At 40.8% G+C, this 20,352-nt stretch overlaps 1 protein-coding gene across 1 annotated transcript; it reads right to left on the bottom strand.

Moving 5' to 3' along the window:
* Positions 1-2,884: 2,884 nt before the first annotated feature.
* On the bottom strand, positions 2,885-11,623 carry CLDN34 (claudin 34). The gene is made up of 2 exons (XM_026854382.1): positions 11,568-11,623; positions 2,885-3,857 (listed from the first exon to the last, which is right to left on the bottom strand). The coding sequence occupies exon 2, from the start codon at positions 3,797-3,799 to the stop codon at positions 3,155-3,157; it is 645 nt and encodes a 214-aa protein (XP_026710183.1). The 5' UTR covers positions 3,800-3,857; positions 11,568-11,623; the 3' UTR covers positions 2,885-3,154.
* Between the last annotated feature and the right edge of the window lie 8,729 nt (positions 11,624-20,352).

Here is a 20,352-nt window from a genome sequence, read left to right as displayed (position 1 = left end):
ACATTCCTAGACAGGGTGGAGCCCACAAGGCGAGCACTGCTGTCACTGGGGAGGCAGCAGGTCCCAGTTTGCACGGAAGCTGGAGACAGAGCTTCACGATATGATCTCTTCAGTGGGGAAATGTGCTTAAGAGGTTCTTGCTGCTTATCTCTCTACCTCAAGGCCCTGACCACTCGCTCCTGTCTGCATTACAGCTTGCTGCCTGTCCTCAACTGTGCTACTACAAATGATCGTGGAGCCAGGCTGTAGTGTAGGTCTCTAAAGCAATCTAAGTTAAAAAATAGCTTTCCAAAAAAGTTTTGCATTTTTGAGTTTTAAATTGAAATAATTTCAGCTGCCTGATTTTGCATACAACCCTAAAAATAGGTATAGAAGCACAACTGACATGGTAACAAACTGACTTACTGAAAGGTAACTTAGCTTCTCAAATTCTAAAACGAGTATGTCATGAAAATATGCACAAAGAGACTATGTTTCCTCACTGGTGAAGTAAAAACATGGGAGCTTTATTTTCTACCAATACCAAAATCTTAATGAATGCAAACATTCACTACAATTTAATGAATCACACAGACTTGAGGAATCAAGGTTAGACAGGCTTGATCCCGTTGAAATCAGTGGAAGCTTTGCCTGTGTCTTGTTTTGAGCTAAGAGTTTTTTTCTCTTATCTTTTCTTCAGGGAAGGTCTGGGAGTTTTAACATAGCCTGGTATTTGACCATAGACTAGGTTTTATCGTATATCAGCATATAATCTGGACCATGTGACTACCGATAGACTCCTGTATTAGAGACCTAGAAGTACAGTGGGGAAGGATGCCAAGAGCTCCATCTAGACCACCCCTCTGTCCTCAGGTAGGGTCACTCATACCTACAGTCTTCATGGCGATTTGTCCAAACTTGATTTTGATAAAATGTTGTTTTAAAAACCCACCCATCTCCTTAGGTAATCTATTCCAGTGTTTAGCTGGGGAATTTCCTCACCATCTAGCCTACATTTGACAGTGTTTCCTAGCCACACGTCAGGACAGATGAACATAATCACTGGTGGAAACAGCTGCGGCAGCAACACAGAAACTTGACATGTGTCTGATGTGGTTTGTTCCTTTTTGTTTTAGCCAAGAAGAATAAATGTAAATCAAGCCCAATCATTTAGGGAATATAGCTAACAAATACAGTTGGGGTTACTGACATTTTTGTGCATATATGAACTCAAAAAAAAGTTGAAGAATCAGTCATTTTCTGTTAAAGTTCAAATTCATTGCCAGGGAATATTGGTGGTTAATTAGAGTGGGGAAATGCTGAGATAAACACATGGATAGATTTTTTTTTTCTTTACAACTACAATAAGATCACATCTATTATCATTGTAGGCCCTGTGGGAAGCAGTAACAGTTCTATTGACTTGTACATTTTAAAACACAACCTACCAACCTTGTAAAGGATGTATAGTAGAAGTCAAGCTAGAAACAGTACATGATAAACAAACTATTAAATCACTTGCCTTCATTGAAACACCACTTGAAAGTGCTTTACAGCATTGTAAACAGTCAAAAGATAAATCCTTGCAGCAGATTAAAAAACCCCCACCAATGATGTTACAAGCTGCTCCTTCAGAAGAGACTGGAAGACTGAAGAGGGAATGAAGGTGATGTAGACATTCTGTATAGACAGTCCAGCAAAGTCAAGACCATGTAGAAGATGTGGAGGACAAATTGGACTGCTAGGACAAGTTGAGGTAATAGCAGCTACAAGCAGTAAGATCTGGTTTGCTGGCATTTTACCTTTTCTTGTAATGTTCAAGAATGATTAAATTTTCATTACGTTTTCTTTTCTTCTTTCTCTGAATCCATGAGTATTTTAGAAAATGGAGGATAAAAGAGTACAACTAAATGACTTAGATTCCTGCAGCATTTCTTTAAAAGTGTAATAACTTTTTGAGGAACTTCTTTTCAGGACTTTTGTTTTGAACTAGCAAACAGTTAGACAACACTGTTTACTCATTTCTCCCAAGCTCTTAATTTCTTTATTTATTTGCCCTTATTGCAGTGTTTGGGACATTTTTTTTTTTTTTTAATAGCACTGACATACAAAATGCCATTTAAATGACAGATTCATTTCACCTAACTTTATCTAGCTTAGGTGAAGTTTGTTTGTGTACACCAGCATTAGCAACTGTAGTTATTACAGCCATTACAGTGGGTTAAGTGAAACAGGTTTTTAGGGAGCATGACATCTCCCAGCCATTCTAGGCATCTATTTTGGAAAAAGACTGTCTTTGTCTCTACACTGACTGTAAATGGAGCCTGGAGTGACTGGTTTAGGTATAGCTGTCTACATCAGGTCAAATCAATCATACCCTGAATGTTGTACTGAATATTCCTGGTTACTTACAGCACCGATTTTGACAGCAGTTTTGTAATAACTTTAGAAGTTGTTTCCATCTTTTGCAATACTTTTGGAGCAGGTGAATCATCTGATGAAGAATCAAACACTTGCAGACATTTTGGGTGCCTGACAAACTAGGAGCGCACCTTGCCTGCAGGCAAATGTGTTGCAACATAAAATGCAAATGGCTTGAAAGAAAAAAAAACCAAAACATTAAAGACACGGTTCTTTATGTGCCCTAGAGGAAGAGGAGAAACTGGCAAGACCTTTGCAAGACAATTCAGGGAAGACTCATTTGACACAGCCATGATGACACTCATACCATTGGTATTAAAAGTTTTGGCTTGTCACAAAACATACTTTATTACAGACGTAATTAAATAATGGATAAAATAGTTTAGTACCAACAAGGAAACAAGTTCATATTTAACACGTGTTATTTCACATTTTTTCTAACAGAACAGTTCATTCAGCACCAGCTCTTTGAGCGTGGTAAATATCTTACACAAAAAATGATCAATGACGTTTGTATCTACAAAAGAGGACAAATAGCAAAAGTTTTATCATAGTTGCTGCTCAACAGCAATTATGCCAAAGATCAACTGCTGGTCATATGTGACAAGATGGTAATTCAGTTGGTTCATATAACAAAATAGTGTGGTTACTATAGACTAAATTCTGCAGTTCCTTGATTATAAACTCACTCATGCTGCTGACCTTAACCCTTGACTGCTCTTGTTCTGAAACAGCATGGGAGGAATTTATCCTGTCAGGATTTCATGGTAGTGTTCACAGTCACCGGAAATCTGTACGAGAGAGAAAAAGTCCCACTTAGCAGCAGAAGGATGACAGCTACAATCCCAATAGGAATGGCAGCACCAGCTTCCTGCACTGCTGGGCTGGAGGGCATGTAGTAAGAAGGAGGAAAAGCAATGCTCTGGTTGTGTGTTACAGAATAGAAATTCCAGCTCACGGGAATCAGGATGCACAGACTAGAAAATACATAGAAGAAGCCACCCACCAGGAAAAAACGCGTAATGAGAGTTTTGTCAGTGATCCCCATGTAAACATTTCTCAGAGCAAATATTGTAGCAGTCAATCCGAGCAAGCCCATGAACATGGCAATCAACAGGAGACCCTGGGCAGCATAAATTTCATGGGGGATGGAGGAGTCATAGCCACTGAATTTATGGCAGAACTGTTCTTCATAGCCAGGTGAGACATGAAGATAACTGATGAAGCAGACTTTCCAAATCCCCACCCAGGCAATGCCAGAGGAAATGATGGTGGTGTTGTCCACATGCCACACTCTCCATTCCACGATTCCCATTGAAATGGTGCAGAGGATCCAGCCTACCGTACCCAGAGCAAAGGCGGCTAGCTGTAGGTGTGAGGTGCCCACCAGGGAACTCATCCTCTGGAGGTCTCCTATGCTGTCGCAGACACGGTTACTGTGTGAAGAGAGAGAGGCACTGGAAAGAAAAACAGTATAAGATTACAAAGGCAATTATTATTTGAATGAATAGGTGAACTAGGCAGTGAAAAAGAAAAAGCAGGAGAGAGTATGTTTACAGAGGGAGGGTGGTAGTCATCTTTCCCCAAATGTAATGAACTGTTGAAGTTTAACGTTCATAGATAAATCTAGGTTTTAGTTCTGTATATGTCATTATATCACAAGAAGAAGAAAGGATCTCTGATTAGCTCCTATTACAACAGCCTTTTTATGTTCACAAAAGGAAAATTCATGTCTTTTTCCAAGTTATTTTCTTCCTTGGTAATTAACTGTTATGTTCAAATGTCGTTATACACATTACATGTTATCAGGAGCCCTAGTGTTACCAGCTAGTAGCAACTAAACCTAACAAAATCCTCAGGATCCTGACTGTTGCAAGAGATCCTACAGAGCAGCCGTAGAAGTCACGTTCTTCTCCCCTAGCAGATGTGTTTTCAGTGCAGCAGCCCAACCTGAACAGAATTCTGCTTTTGTGCTGCCCTTACTGAGAGTTGCTGAGACCAGCATTACAAAACGCCATAGTTTGGAGGCATGAGCAAATCCAGGCCATAAAGTCTAATAATGACCACTGAACTTTGACCATTTTTATATTATTTAACTGTGCATGCATTAGCAGAAATACTTGAATTAATCAGAAATATAACGCTTAGTGCATGGGCTGGAGTCTGGATGTTCTGCCATTGCTTTCCCACCCTCAGACTTTAACCAAGTTCTCTTTAGTGTTTTACCTTCACAAATCACACTTGTTCATAATCTGCCCAACTTCTCCAGTTCAAATCATCCCAATACTGTGGTGGAAAAGATTATAGTCATTTAGCGAGCAGAAGATTATAGGTTTGTTTGTTGACCGTACATTCTGAGTGCAAATTAGGGCTTTATTCTAATTTTTAAAAGAATCTGTTAATTTCCCACATCTGTCATACAACCTTCTGAACAATTATAGGAATTATGTGTGATAAGAGAAGATATGGCCTTGAATTTATTATGTAGATATGAGAGGTTCTAGGGTACTTTATAAGTTATATAAAATATCTTTTATCCTGCTCCTATTGAATTCAAGACTGAAGAAATACCGTACCAAGTCCACTCGCATAATAAGGAGATAGATCTGCAAATACGTTTTGTTACTAAAGCAAATTTCTATTTACTTATCTTAAACTAACAAATTTAATCGGTGATACAACCTAGTTGCAAAAATCCATCTGTGGAAATCTGAAATAAAAAATATCTTCATAACAATGTGGACTTAAGCAAACACTGTCCATCTTTTTATACTGGTCCCTACTATATATTTACTTCAGTCCTGAAGCTGATAGCAGTGATAAGAGGATGGGACAGAGTGGTTTATGATGCCAACCAAACACAGTAACATCTGCAATTTATCATTTTGGCTTTCCAATTCATCTATGTATCTCCGATAGGACTGATTTCCTGTGGGACATATTTATCTCTATTATTGCAAACGTACATTTAATCCTTTCCTGCATGGAGGAAATTGCTCTGGAATAGCCTACTGTGTTTTTATCTACTTAAAACAAAACCAATTTATAAAGGCTTTCTCAAGCTGCTATTTTGTTTACAATTTGATTATAAAACCCTCTAACTAATTAACAGTTGGTACCAGCCATACAGCATAGTAGCCCAACAGGACATTATGAATGGTTTTCCTTTTGTCCCAGTTCCATATCAAAATAAAGTTGTTTCTGTACATGTCTAGTGATGGGAAGATGCTAGACAGAAAAGAGCACAATCAAAGGAGTCCTGTGCTGACCCCCTTCTGCTTCTGTTTGAATCAGCTGAGCACACAGAAGCCAAGCCTGAACCATATTAAAATACCATTTTGTGCAGAGCACATACTTCTGTAACACTTTTTGTATACATCATACACATTAATTTAAACGACTTGCTGATATCAAGGTCATAAAAGATAGGCAAGCAGGCCGATCCATGTCACTGAGAGCCATTCAGATTATGGTACCAGTGTATATCTGCATGAATTGCATTTATGCACTGCATCTGCTCACAGAATTAAATTAGATTGTACCTGTGATTACTGAGCCCTCTTATCAAACCTTCCTGTGCTAAGCTACTTAGATTGGTGTCCAGAATTGAATCATAAAACTAAAAAATAGGAAAAGTTTTGTTTTTTTTTTTGTTTTTTGTTTGTTTTTTTTTTATGAGATTCACAAAAAACACAGAACAAGAATACATGCAGGATGAAAGAATTCAAGGCTTATACAAAAATTCTGAAAACATTGGAGAATATCCAGCTAACAAACATGGGCTTTACATGAGGGACCAAGTGTCTAGACACAAAAAATTGCTTATGTAGGTAATGATTCATTTTGGCTCATTTCTCCACACCCTGCCCACTGGAACTTATTTGATCTAATCTTGTATCAGTGACTTAGAGAAAAATCAAGGTGGAAAAGAAGTACTTTTGAGATCAGTTATGAAACTGGATTACAGTTCTCAAACTTGCCTGTTTTGGAAAAACAGACAGAAGCCTGTACTTATGACCTCTTGGTATTAATATTCAGTAAGAAAATAAGGAACAAGATATTAAGGTGAAGTAGCTACAGGAATTTGCTTACCATATGAAAACATGTCTAAGTGAAAACAAAGGTCTGGTTCCTGATTCCAGTCTCTATCATTATGAATATTTAATAAACACACTATAGGTGTTGATGGTATTATCAAATGGGAACAGATACATACCCCTTGCCGGAGGCATTGATTTCAAGGGAAGACTTTGGATAAGACCATATTTGTCTCAAGTTTCTGACACAAACCTTAAGCCTGATCTTTCTGACACAAGTCACAGTATCTCTGGCACCTTGGGCACGCTGTGGGACCGGGTGTCCCACCGAGGTGGTCCCACCGCGGCACCAGCCAAGGTCACGCTGTGTGCTTGCCAACGGGCAAAGGGCATCAGGGAAACTCGTTTTCCCCCAAATGTAGCGAGAGAACGTTTGTTTTTCAGGACAACTGTGGCAAGCATTTCCAAAAAACCCGAGACATTTCGCCTGCAGATGCCAAATAAAACCGGGAGTGAGCTGCAGAGGGCGTCTCCCTCCAGGATTTCGCCCATCTCGGTGGCTCACTTGCTGTGAGACCTCGAGGACGGGGGAAAGAAGGGAAAGGGAAAGGGAGAGGGAGAGGGAGAGGGGAAGGGGAAAGGGAAAGGGAAAGGGAAAGGGGGAGAGGGAAAGGGAAAGGGAAAGGGAAAGGGAAAGGGAGATGAACTGAGAAACTGAGACTCCTCGTAGAAAGATGAAGGACAGGGCTCTGCACATGGCAGGGCCTCACCGCCCTGGCAGGCTTCAGAATCCCCTTCCACAGCCGAGGCTGACTTCCCGCCTCAGCAGGTGGTCTCGGGGAGCCGCCTGTGGGCTGGGGGTCCCTGTGCAAGGCTCCATCTGTGGGAGGGGATGCAGGCGCCCAACTGGGCTCTGAGACCAGCAGGGCCTTTCCTGTAGATTTCAAAGAGAGAGGCATCACCTTTGGAAAGGAAGAATTTGATTCATCACTAACTTGCCATCACATAAGAAAGTGAAGAAATTATTTGTTTTCATAAAAACTGTTGGTCCCTGTGCAAATGCCCTTTCCAGTCTTCCGAGAGAAAAATGTGAAAGTTCAGTCCCTGCATGTTTAGAGTGATGTTTTAAATACAGTTCAAAGCCCAGCTCATATGGCAGACTGTGCTAGCGGAGTCAGCATTGGTATAACCTATTGGCTGGTTTCATGCTTTAGTATTTATAAAAATATTTTGAACTAATTTAATTAGTATAGTAAGGTTACCTATATGGTCTGAATAATAAAATGATGTAACATGATCGCTATATGAAATTTCCTATGGCAAATGAACTCATAGTCAGTCAGCTACAGGCTGTGTGTGTTCTGTGTGTTCTGAATAATTATTTGGTGTTACAGGCATGTAGTTCTTGATTAGAAGCTCACACAGGGCTGCAGATTTCAGCACTCAAAGTTTGCATGCCAGCTATTTCATGGGATGAAAGTAGCCTACAAAGGCAATCCTGCCACGAGGAACAAGCTGGGTCTATTTGGTGTGTGTGCCAGTGGACGAAAATCATGACTGAAAACCCTTTTCACCCAAAGAAGCAAGAGAAATGTGTTAAGAGGAAGCTACAGTTCCATCTCTTGGTGTCCCATGGTTTCATTAACATTTTAATTTAAAATCGATTCAGTCCATACCAGCAAACATTCCAGCAGCTTTTGGGGACAGTCTTTGCAAAGTCTAGGAACATTAGCTAAAAAAGGAGACCTGTTTCCACAAGCTTCTCATCTGATAGTCCCTCACTGTCATTTTCTCTCTTTATACATCTTTAATTTCCTTCATTTGGAAGGGCTTTCCCTCATGGATGTATTTTTAGCTAGACACCCTACCTGAGTAAAAGCAAAATGTAAACTTTGGGGATTTGCACAGAAAAGACAGACGCTAATGGTAGAAGGTGATACATGCTAGTGCATTCATCCAAATATAGAAACTTGAAGGATCTTTTTGTCTTTATTACTTATTTTTATTTGAATCAAGCATTGCACAGTGAGTAGCTGTTTGTGAAAAGCCTGCTGAGCCATTGGCCATATGCCTCAGGGATGGAATGAGACAGGACTTCCCCCTCTTAGTTACAAGAAACAGATGAGGATACCTGGGAGCTGTGTTGACTTTCCTACAGCTGCAAGCTTGCTTCTAGGAGAAAAAATGGAAGGAAGCTGCTCTCTTAACTGCCAGGTGGCTTCGTAGAGGGTTTTTTGAGTCATCTGTGCATCAGGCCTACCTTTAAAAAGACTAAAATGAAATGCTGCAGTTGAAGAGGTAAAGGTCAGTTCTTTGTGGCCACAGTCTCACCTCCTGAAGTTCTCAGCAGCAGGAGCAAACAGAAATGGAGCTACACTTGAAATTTTGTCAACACTTATTTTGCTTCCTGTAGTTGCTAGTGACAAAAGTCTGCGGCTATGATATTAGTACTCATAGCAGAGAAACCTAAATGCCACCAAATACATTTCACTTCTGGAATTAATACTGGGTCCTTTGAAAAGCTGTTTTAATTACATTCAGCAGTTGGTATGCATCAGCTGGGTTTCAGATCTGCTTTCTAAAACTCAACCTGCCTTAAGCTCCTGAAACAAAGATTTAAAAAAAACTACAAGTAAATGAAGGAAAAAAAGGCTGGCATAATTTCTTCATTAGTGCATTTAAATATAATTGGGCCTTTCAGGTTACTGGGTCTGACTCCCTCATGGGGTGAGAGCCTGTGCCAGGGGCTGATGTCCAACTTGTAGGGTTGCATAAGAGAGTGCCCCCAACCACGCAATTACCCACAAGACTTGTCTTTAAATAAATCATTTCATATAACGGATTGAGGACCAGACAGCACTGGCTTTCAGCGGCATGGAGGGAGCTTGCCATTTAACAGAAGTCCTTTAGAGGTTGGTATGTGCTAGGTAATACATTCCCCAGCAGCAGCATCTCCTCTGAGTATCTCTTCCCCCTCTGGGACCTGAGGCACTGGGCAGAGCTGGTTGGGCCAGTAATCAACACCTGGAACCTAAGGGCTCAGACACAGAAAGAGGCTGTAAGGAATTGTGAAATGGGGCTGGGGCTTGTCATGTGAAATTGTGGAAGTCTTACACAAATTGCATGGTCCTTGACATGATAGTCAACGACTGTACTAATGCTATAGACCCTTGAATTCGGATGTGTCTAAAAGAGAACTTCAGAAATGCTTTCTAACCTTCTGTAATCACTGTTTCAGCATGGCTCTGGTTGAAGTGTGGCTTTATCTCTAAGGTTATCTTCTTGCTGTCACCCCTGCCACAGGAGTTGCCAGCAGGGGCTGCTAAATCAGTCTATTCCTAGCTTCTTCAAAAGATGTTTAAACAAACACTCAGTGTGGCAATTCTTTTGCTCCTGTTTTCCTAGATACAAAGTTAGCTGCATTTACGACCCCTTCCTTGAATACAGTCTGCCTGTCATTCATGAAGTCTTGAACACCGATGTCTCATGTTTAGGTTTCAGCTGTCACTAACACACTCATTTTCAATTAGAAAAGACAAACTTGTAGGGCATAGAGTCTTAAAAGTCATTATAGAGTATCTCCAGATTTAACACACCTTATGTCCCCCATTCCTCCCAAATGCCAATATCCAGTGTTACGAACTCCGCTGCTTCCACTTTCTCATTGTGTTTGAAAACAAGTAAACCAAAGCAATCTTCACTTTAGTTCCATTGAATAAGAATATATTGAAATTTAGGTGTGTAAAATTAGGTGTTGCCTATTTCAGGAGAAGATTTTGTTTGATTTGCTCTGATAGTAGGGTGAAGAGAAACTGATAATTTCTGTATATTTCTCAATGTTTTTTCAGGTCCTAATTTATTTTTCTGTGCTTGAGCCTACCTTAAGCTCTTGTTAAATAAGGAAATGTTGCAGGCTTGTAGGCAGTGAGATGGCAGTAGGCTTGACCCAGAACCCAGATGACCCCATATTATCATAGTTTCTACAGATTTTTGCCTCTGACTTAAAGTGAGCTCCATTTAGAGCCAGTTTAGGGACATGCCAGGAGTGACAGCCCCTGAAAAACCAAAGGCTTGCTTACTCTGGGTGTCCAGCACAGAGAAAAGAGAGCTAAGGGGTCAGAAGTCTGACTAAGGCAACTACACCCAGGTCCCAGAGAGCTCATGCATGACTGGGAAGATGAGGGGCACTGAATACAGTCTCGGAGCACAAATGTCACCCAGAAGGATTCACCTTCCAGCCAAAAGGCAGCATTCCTCCTGCAGGAGCCAATGCTGCCTGGTGCCTGTGGGAGGAATGAAGAACACCTGAAGCACCCAGATCATCAGCCTGGACACGCTGCACAGGCACCTGGTCAAGAGGAGTGAGCGTTGCCTGTGCTGACAGCGCATAAGGAGCTGCATACAGAAGAGGGAATTGGAGAGCACACAACCAGCACAACCCGATGCTGAGATTTTCTGCATAGACATTGGCGGTTGAAAGGAGAGATTTCCAAAAGGATCAGAGACAATGCTTGTTTCTTTGTACGTGATAGTACAGCTAAAATAAAATACATTTAAAAATGTAACAATAGAAGAGCGAAGTATGAGCCTTCCTATGTGCAGCCTGTCTGCCTGTTGCAAGACAGCTTTGCTTTAGGAGTTCTACTGCAACTTGTAACCACCTTGAAGAGAAAGTTCATGATAAACTCTTCCTATATAAAATATGAACAAAGTTAATTTTCCCAGCTCGTGTAAGCAGGAATTAATTTATTTCCATTTATTTCATGTTTTAAGCAAATATTTTTGCTTTAGATGTTGCCAGGCACCACATGCATTTTGAAACTGACATTTGAATCCTGCCTAGATGCAGCTTTATTGGTCTATACTGGACGTGGTTTACTAACCAAATCCTTTGTTCAAATCTAAGTCTTGCAGCAGAAAGGGAGTTCAAAAAAACCCAACAGCACAGTAATTAAGAAGGTCTCTTCTTAGCAATAGCCCTATGATTTAATGCTTGAAAACCTAATTCTTCAATTCCCAGTTGGGAAAACATTCTTTATAGGAAACAAATAAATATTTAAATCTTTCTCCATCTGTTCTCTATCAGCACTTCATAAAATAAGTCATATTAAAAAAAAAAAGGAGACTTACTTCTGTGAGTCTGAGAGTTGCCTAAGGCTTTGAAGCAGTGTCAGCTGGATGAAGCAAGTTCCAGAAAGGAGGTGGAAAAAAAATGCCCATGCAGATTGTCAGACTTGTTACGCTACCAAATAGGTACCTCACAGTTCCTTGTCACTCTCCCACTAAGTCAACAAAGATGTAGGATTAGTTGCAGAGCAGTTAATCATTAACATATTATAAAAAATATGAAAGCTTTACCATATGCCATTTTTTCTAATTGCTCTAAAACACTTACCAAAGTTTATAGATAACTCCCATGGAAAACTCAGTTTTCTGTAAGACACCCTTTCAGAAAACCTGCCTTTGTGATTACATGATTTTCCAGCCTGAGACCACCATGACGTCCCAGCTTGACAACCTGAAGGACACAGAATCCTCATCTGAAAGGGAATGAAGTGATTTCATAACCCTTTCTTCTTTGTAAGAGTTTTTCTCCTGTGTTTAGGCAACTCCCACTAGTGCAGCTCTGCAGTGGGAAGAAATATAGGGGAGAAGGAGGAGGTTTTCCAAGGATTAAACTCAAGCTGAACTGCTCTCTTGTTGTACTGTGGTTGGCAGTACCCATACTTTAGTACAAACAGTACCATGTTTGTTATCTTGGATGCTTTAAAAAAAACCCAACACATTTTTTAAAATTATGTTATGTTTGCCTTGCTTTGTGGTTTTCCTGTGAATGTAAACAATGGTTCTTACAAATGGTAAGAGAGTTCTTAACTCTGTTCTGGTTACTCCTCTTTGAAACCTAGAATAAATTCTGCTAATCTCCATATGATGCACTGGCTCCTACAGTGGGAGGACATTTCCAGGGCTGATGTTGAAAGATGAGGAAGTTTCTTTCACTGAAGTATCCTGAAATTGAGAGCCCCCATTGAACAATTTTTCTCACCTGTAACATGCATTATGGCTGGTCATTGCCACCACTAAAGAAGGCTGCAAAATGGCATTAATCCATATCCTTCAGTTTTCTGTGTCACCTTTAATCCAGTTCCCCTCCTCTCTTGCTGTATCTTCCAGCTGTTGCAGATTTACTGGCTTCATGCGCAGGAAATACAGTTTGGCTATGGCAACTCAGTCTTACCTTCTTCGGCAGCTCACCAGGCTGGGATCTCCTTTCTGGCTGGTCACAGCTATTAGATGGTATTAGTTTATCGTACAGGCAAGCTCAGCTACTCAGGCTTTGCTGTTGTGTGCCAGAAGGCCCTGACATGCATTGACCCTGATGGGCTTGTTGTCATGTGTTAGACTTGAGTATGACCTTTTGACATGGTGATGGGTCTGCTGATTCAGAAGGACAACATCCTTGGGCAGTAGGCAGCTGGACGATAGATTCCTTTTCTTGGATTTAATAACTGCATGAGACAAAATTTGCAGGCAAACCTATTGCTGATTTTACTTACACAGCTGCTGCATGCAGTCCATTTGACTGACTGTGTGATAGGAGTGGCACCCCCTACACTACTCCCAGAACAACTCTTCTTTCCCCCCAAATTCTGTATCTCTGACCTATTTCTTCTCATTTACAAAAAGAATTGTGATGTTTTAAAGACTAAATTGTACAGAAAAATAATCATTTTGATATTTTTGTCAACCGCCATCAGTGCAGTGAAGTTTAATTCAACTGGAAAACTACAGTGCTTAGTGCTTACGTAATCAGCAGCATAAGCAGCGTTACATTAGTGAGAAATACAATACACGCAAAATGGAATGGAAGCAAGATAGGAACCAAATGACAGCATTAAGAGTTTTTTCTGCTCTGTATATGATTATGACTTCTATAAACATGTTCCTTTTTAGTGTATTAGTGACAAATTATTAGGAGGCAGATGGAAATTAATAAGTTTCTGATGCCTTATTTAAAGGAATATATTTTACACATCAGACTACATTGTTCTTTGAATGCCAATGGTTAATACTTTTTCAGGCAGAAAACATTTGCTTTCTTCCTCCTGTGGCCTTGACCCAAAGTGCATTGAAATCAGTTGGAATAGTTCTGCTGACTTCAAAGACCTTTAGATCAAGCTCGGTCCCTTCTGTGGTTTACAATTTCATTGTTAAATACCACAGAACAGGAAATATTTGTTTCAAGTTATTTTTCCTTTCATTTGCCACGTTGAAAAAAACAGCCTGAAATCAAGATGCTGTGCAAGATACCAACAAGTGGTACCAAATAGGCAGCAGACAGAGCCCCGTAAACTGCTCAGAGGCTCGGGTACAAGTACTGTCTTGCTTTTCGTTTTGAGACAAAGGTTACTTCTCCCAAGAGGCATGGCAGTCTCCTTGCACGCAGCTTGCCAGTCTCTGATCAGTGAACTGGGGATTAGAGTAGTTGCATCCTCACTCTTTGTCACCATTCGTCCTCAGCAGATCATCAGTTCAACACCTCTCCAAATCCAACACTGAACGTGTGTGGGCCTCTAAAACCACAGCTTGAGTCTGAGAAAAATATTTACATAAACAACTTTCCTAACTGTATACCTTTATGACCAGACTAAGTTGTCCTTTGAAACTTGGGAAATTCAGAGATGAGGCAAACAACTTTACTAAAAAATACAACTCACATGACGAAGTTCTTCACAGCCCAGTGACTCCGCCCATTTTACCTGTGCCTCTTCAAACACAGATCACAGGTACATTGCCAACAGTATGTTAAATGATATTGAAAGGCAGGACACTTAAGAGATGAGGATGTATTTTCAGAGAGAGCACAATAACCTCATCACAAATTTTGCCCCACTGTTGAGGCTAGTCCCATAAACAGCTCACTGAACACCTGCATAGATAAACTCTACAGCTGTTACAATAATAAACACCAAAAAGCAAGATGGGCTTTTGAAAGGGTTAAAACCCTTTGCACTTCACTTTGTATGCCTTAGGAAGGGGGAAGAAAGCTTCCAGGCAAGTGGTTTGGGAGCCCTCCAAGTGGGTAGGCTCCGTGTTATTCTGCAGATGGAGCTGGCCAGCAAGGGTGGGATGGACAGGCCACAGCCCGATCCTCCCTGGGTTCCTAAACACGACCCTAGTGCTAGTCTGTCATTTACCTGGGCACTGGGGGAAACTGCCTCTGCTTTCCCTCAAAGCGCTGCGCACTTGGCAAGAGTGCTCTTGTCACAGCATGGCAAAGGGCTGGACTTTTAGAGTGGTTATTACTCTCTTTGTCCTGCCAAGCCTGGCTGAGGCTGAGAGGGTGCAGCAGTCAGACTGCCCAAGGCTTGCCTCGAAAGAGAGGCACCTGCTGCCAAACTCAACAGACTACATGGGGAAACACTACACATTATCAGATACTCAGCTCAATCCCAAACTATGTTCACCCCATTCATAGCTGCCAGTGGGTGCTGCTTACTTTTATGGTTGAACCCATCAGCTGGGAGGTTCTCTGGCTACAGAGAACTTGGTAATAGTTTTGTTGTGCTACTACCATTATGGCATTGCATTTTGCTGGCTATGATTTCTCTTTTATTTTGTGAAGTCCCAAATAAGTGTCCAAAATGCTTGGTCCCTACCATCTCCTGTCTTAGTTCTGTTTGTATTATTTCTGTCTAGCGTGGGTGAGATTTGAACACATGGTTTAGTCTAACAGTGCAGTGGACTCCGACATTATACATGAAACATTATATGTTGTCCCTCCTAGCAAGAGAGACTGTGTTCAGTGTCTGATTTAGGTATTGGGAGCTGGGGAGCCAGTACTTCACCCATGTCTGGACTTGCCTCCTTCCAAACAATCTTGCAGAGCACTAATATCCTTATCAACGGTCAAATACTTGTTTAGGGCTTCTTCTATGCGAATTATGTCCAAGATCTTTTGTCCACCATCAACATCACCTGTAGTGTCCTCAGACACCCCACTGACAGACTAACAACTCCTTTTTTGTCCTTAACTGTTCCTGGATTGCCTGTATAACTGAGGTAGAAGATTTGCAGAAACTTCTTATGAAGAAGTTGACCCTTTTACTATTGGTCAGTTAAAAACAAGGGGAAAAAGGAAACACACAAAACACAGCTGCCCAGATTATCTCCAGCATAGGTTGTTTAGACGCTTTCTTCAGAGACCAGCAACTGTAGATCCTTTGGAATGGGCGCAGTATTAGTTTTTGAAGAAAAATTGAGATGAAAATTATAAGGGCTCAATAATTTCAAGAGGGATGATTTTACTGTGATCATGACTCAACAAGGGGCTGATTTAAAACAAAACAAAAAAAAAAAGCCTTTGGCTCAGCATGAAATAAGTTTGTGGTTTTTTGGGGTTTTTTTGTTGTTTTTTTTTTTTTTTTTCCTGGAAATGCAGAACACAAAAGCTCACATGCACAAAATGAAGGGCTGCTAAAATTAGATGCACTCTTGTGGTTTGGGTTGGCTTCTGGTTATTCCCAGATACCCAAAAGTAGGTCATTCAGAGCTTAACAAAGACATTTTCCTTAGACTCTTTGACATTTTAGAACTAGTGGAAAAGACCACCTGATGGGAGGATGTTATCAACATGTCACACTCAGGTTTTGCTCCGCCTTGGCAGCGTTTCTACACTGCGAGAGCACCGCAGTGTTAGAACACCAGGCTTTTTTTTTCACTTCATTAGAACTGCCATAGCAGCTTGTTCTTAGCAGTCATTAGAAGTCACAAGAAAAACAAATTCATATAAATTTTCATTAAAGGGAATGAAAATAAAAGATCAATAGAAACCTTTAGCTGGTAGCATATCATGGGGGTTTTAAAGCTTTACAAAGCAACTCACTGCACAAATCATGGGGCACTATCAAAGTACTACTTTGGGAGAAATATGTGAATCACTGGTTGTTCATTAGCTGATCATGGTTATGACCTCTACTACAGAAAAATCTTCAAGATCTTAACTGACACCCTAAAAGGGTTTCTGTGTCTTTACCCCCCTTCCTGGTTATCATCATAGCTGTACAATGACTGTGATCTTTTAACTGACCAATACCCTACTAAAATTGATGCAGCAGGAAACAGATCCAAATGTTCTGGTGAGACAGAAGCCAAATAAAATAGGATTAAGCAGAAAGCAAAATACATTTCTTATGAACTACCTTCTCACAACAAGCAGCGTGCCAGTGGGGAGTAGAAGGATGCAGTTCTGTAAAAAGCTCCAGACAGGACAAATTCCTTAAATATGTGAAGCACACCTGCTTTTCAAAAGCATTTTATTGCAGCAACTCTGCCTCAAAGGTAAGACAGATCTACTTTTTGTCGTTGTGCTAGTCTGTCATTTACCTGGGCGCTGGGGGAAACTGCCTCTGCTTTCCCTCAAAGCCTACGCAGCCACCTTACAAATTACAAGGTAAAGGAGATGAAAGGCCATTGATCCTCCAACAGTGTCTGCTCCAGCACACATGGGGGACAGTTTCAAGAAAGGGGAGCAACCACCTGGAGGGAGCTGTTGAAGAGAGATCAGCTTTCTGTTGACCCAGGGAAATGCTTTTACAGACAGCTAAGTTTGCCAGTACAGGAGCACTGGTAGGAAAGTCATGTACACACAATGCGTTATCTCAGAAAACATGAGGAAGAACAAAAGCAAACTTAGTAACTAATCAAACTAGTATAAGGAGAAAAGTTTGTAGCAATTCCCGTAGGTGCATGTGTGGAGAAGGTCTGTAAGGGAAGAAGAAACATTGTCCAAGAACTGCTGCCTGGAGCACTCAAGCCCCATTTGAAAGCTGAGGGCTTTCAAACTCTCACCTGTCTTCCTAACCTGTCAGTCTAAAAAAGCCACATCTTATAATTACTTCTGCTCTTTTAAGACCCCAGTTATAAAACCGTTGGCAAACTAAATATTTACCGAAGTAGTCATACCTTTGTATCTGACCATGCAAGAACTTCAGACACGAAAGGTGGATTTATGGTGACCATAAAATTTTCATTCTGAGATCCCTGACTTCCAGAGACTTAATGCTTGACCTTCACACTGCACACTTTCCCCACCATTCATGACAACAGTACTGTACTCCTGCCACTCTTGAACATTTACACCTAATTTTTATTTTCATATGTCTGTCTTGTGTTTGATGTTTTTTTGATAAGCTTTTCTCCGCTAAATGAGTCTAATTTTGTATGTGATGCTGGGTAGTGCATACACAGGAATCTTTAAATCTGAGTGTTGATAGCCTTTCTACTCTCTAATAATTTAGATGAGTCTTTTCTCACGTTTTCCAGTTTTTCAATGCTTTTGCATTGGGTATAGATAGTAGAATTAGACACTATTTCAGGAAGTTTTAAAAAAATTCATTAATATTGCATAGCAAGATACTACTTTCCACATGTTTCCCTTCCCTTCAAATGCACTGTTTCAGCCTTTTTTTAAAACTCTGGAGCACAGAGTGTTTAGGAGCTGTTCAGTCACTACAACCACATACAATTTTTGAGAGTCATTGTTTTCTGGTCTATATGCTATGTGATCTCCATCACTTGCTCCTTGATTAATTGCTTTGCATGTCACCGTATGAAGTGACAGTATGTTTGTACACACCCAGACTACCAATCTTGTTCTATATAACTTTCCTCTTCATTGTTTGACATATATGTGCCAAGTGGTGACCATTACCACTGTGCCTCTTTAGTAATCATCTCTCTTATTCATGTGGTGGAACTGCCCATCACATAAAAATGCTGGTCTAAATAACTCTACCTTTGCAAAACCAGAGACAACAGAGTTTACTCACCTAGTTCTTTTTTTTTCCCCACCACAGTAAAAATAGGCCAAAAAGCTATTTTGTTTACTTCTCAAACTATAAATATATACAAACACACAGAAGATTTGGACAACAGTTTTGTAAGAATCACTAGATCTCAAACACCAGAGACATTATCATCTGTATCAACAAGATTCAATATGTGCAGGCATTTAACAAACATACCTGCAATTAATGCCATGCACAACACCCAGGCTGTTCGAATTTAATGCTGAGTTAGAGACCTCAAGCATGAATTAATCCCACTTTTGATTTCAATGCCCAGGTTAGCTTTGTCTTCCTAGAGAAAGAGGAGGAGGTGGGGAAGGGAGAGATACCTGGGTTGAACCGAGCTATTTCAGTAACCTTAGCTTGCCTATAGAGGGAATGAAGGCCAAGTAGGCTCCTAATTTAGGCCACCAGCTGTGTACCTAAATGGTAATCCAGATCTATCACCCCATACACACTGAGGAGGAAGGGCTGGACTTCAATACTTGTATTAATATCACTGTCCAGGCATCTCAGACTAGAAAAAAACAGGAAAAGGGCGCATCTGTAGCTGTATCCTCAACAGCCTTTGGCACTTACACTGCAATTAACCAGCACTTTAATCTTGGATTCAGAGCCTGATGTTAGAACCTGCATCTGGAGGGTAGGTAGGGCACTGGGGCAGATTCTGGTCACCCTTCTCCCTGGACTGTTTCTGTTTTCTAATTCCCTGATTGTCTACCATGCACTATGTAAGCAGTCCTAGGAACAGAAACCCAAGATCCTCCTTTCCTTATTGATACCCAGATGCTGGGGCTTTGCTTTTGGCTTTCCAAATCGCGCTTTCCTGGTAGCACATGCTGATTCAGTTTAAGCAGAAATTGGACATTGCTCTGTCTGCAACCAAAAGCCTCGTGGTAAAGCAAGCTCTTAAGGGGTGGCAAGCATGGAAGCAAAACCCCAGAGAACAAGCCAGGTCAGCCACTTGGTGAATGTGAGGTGTGCTGTACAGGACAGAAGCCACCCTCATCTCCCAGCCTGGGTGACTTAAGCACCTCAGCATGCCTAGCTAGCTGCATTGTTTAGAGAATTTAGGATGACTAGAGAGAAAGGATGTCTTCTTCCTCAATGCTGAGTGCTTGTTAGTTGCAGAGAGATGTGCCAGTGTCTCCCGAGGCAAGAAAGAGGCATTACTGAATGTATTTAGCAGCATGATGGTCTCCTCACGCAGTAAGACCTGAGATTCTGAAATTGAGTTGTTCCCCACGAATTTCAAAGATGCTTTGTGTTTTGTTTGTTTGTTTTAAACTACTGTAATTAAAAATGCCTGCCCTAGCGTACAGAGACATTACGGTTTTGCTGTATCACATACGGAGGAAGAGAAAAGCAGGAAATTCACAGCCGTGGTGCACTTTGCTGCTGGTTTAGTTTTTCTTCCTTCAGGGCACTGATCCTTCCAGGTTTTCTTAGTTTTCACTTCCTTAAGATCTGTATCATCCCATGGCTAATAAAAATAATTTGACTGCTCCACCCCTTTCAGGTCAATGTTGGCCACTTCGATCATCACAGCTTGATTTCTCTTTTTATCTTTGGAGGAACCATACCTGTGTGTGAAAGCTGCTGAAGCTGTTAACTCTTGGGAGTGGCTATGAGTGGTGCTCGCAAGACTCATGCTTTTATATTTAGATACCGAGATAAATAATCTTATCTTCCATTGCTTATTCTTAGTCTGCAATTGCTCATTGTATTTATATTTCTCTGAGGCTGTTAGAAAAGACACAAGCCTAATTTATTAGTAACAAACACTTTATGAAGAGCAGACAGAAGTGAAACAGATATTTAAACTAAATGCTTGAAACAATCTTCATCAGGAGGATTTTGTTAATTCCTCTTAGGCTTTTAGACCTCACAGCTCTACCAAAATAATCTCGGTAAAACTCTTGTAACTATACGTCCACTACCTGGTTTACAAAACATGCTCTCCATCAGAAGGCCGGCAAATGATGCTATCACAACGAACAGCAGCAAACTAACTACTCTTGGCAACGCATGTCAGACCGCAGCTTTTTCAGAGCTATTACTGGCTC

Source organism: Athene cunicularia, assembly GCF_003259725.1.
Source record: "Athene cunicularia isolate RWA chromosome 1 unlocalized genomic scaffold, athCun1 chr1_part1, whole genome shotgun sequence".
NCBI lineage: Eukaryota > Metazoa > Chordata > Aves > Strigiformes > Strigidae > Athene > Athene cunicularia.
The sequence above is the reverse complement of the archived record's forward strand: the minus strand, read 5'-3'. Positions and strand labels throughout refer to the sequence as shown.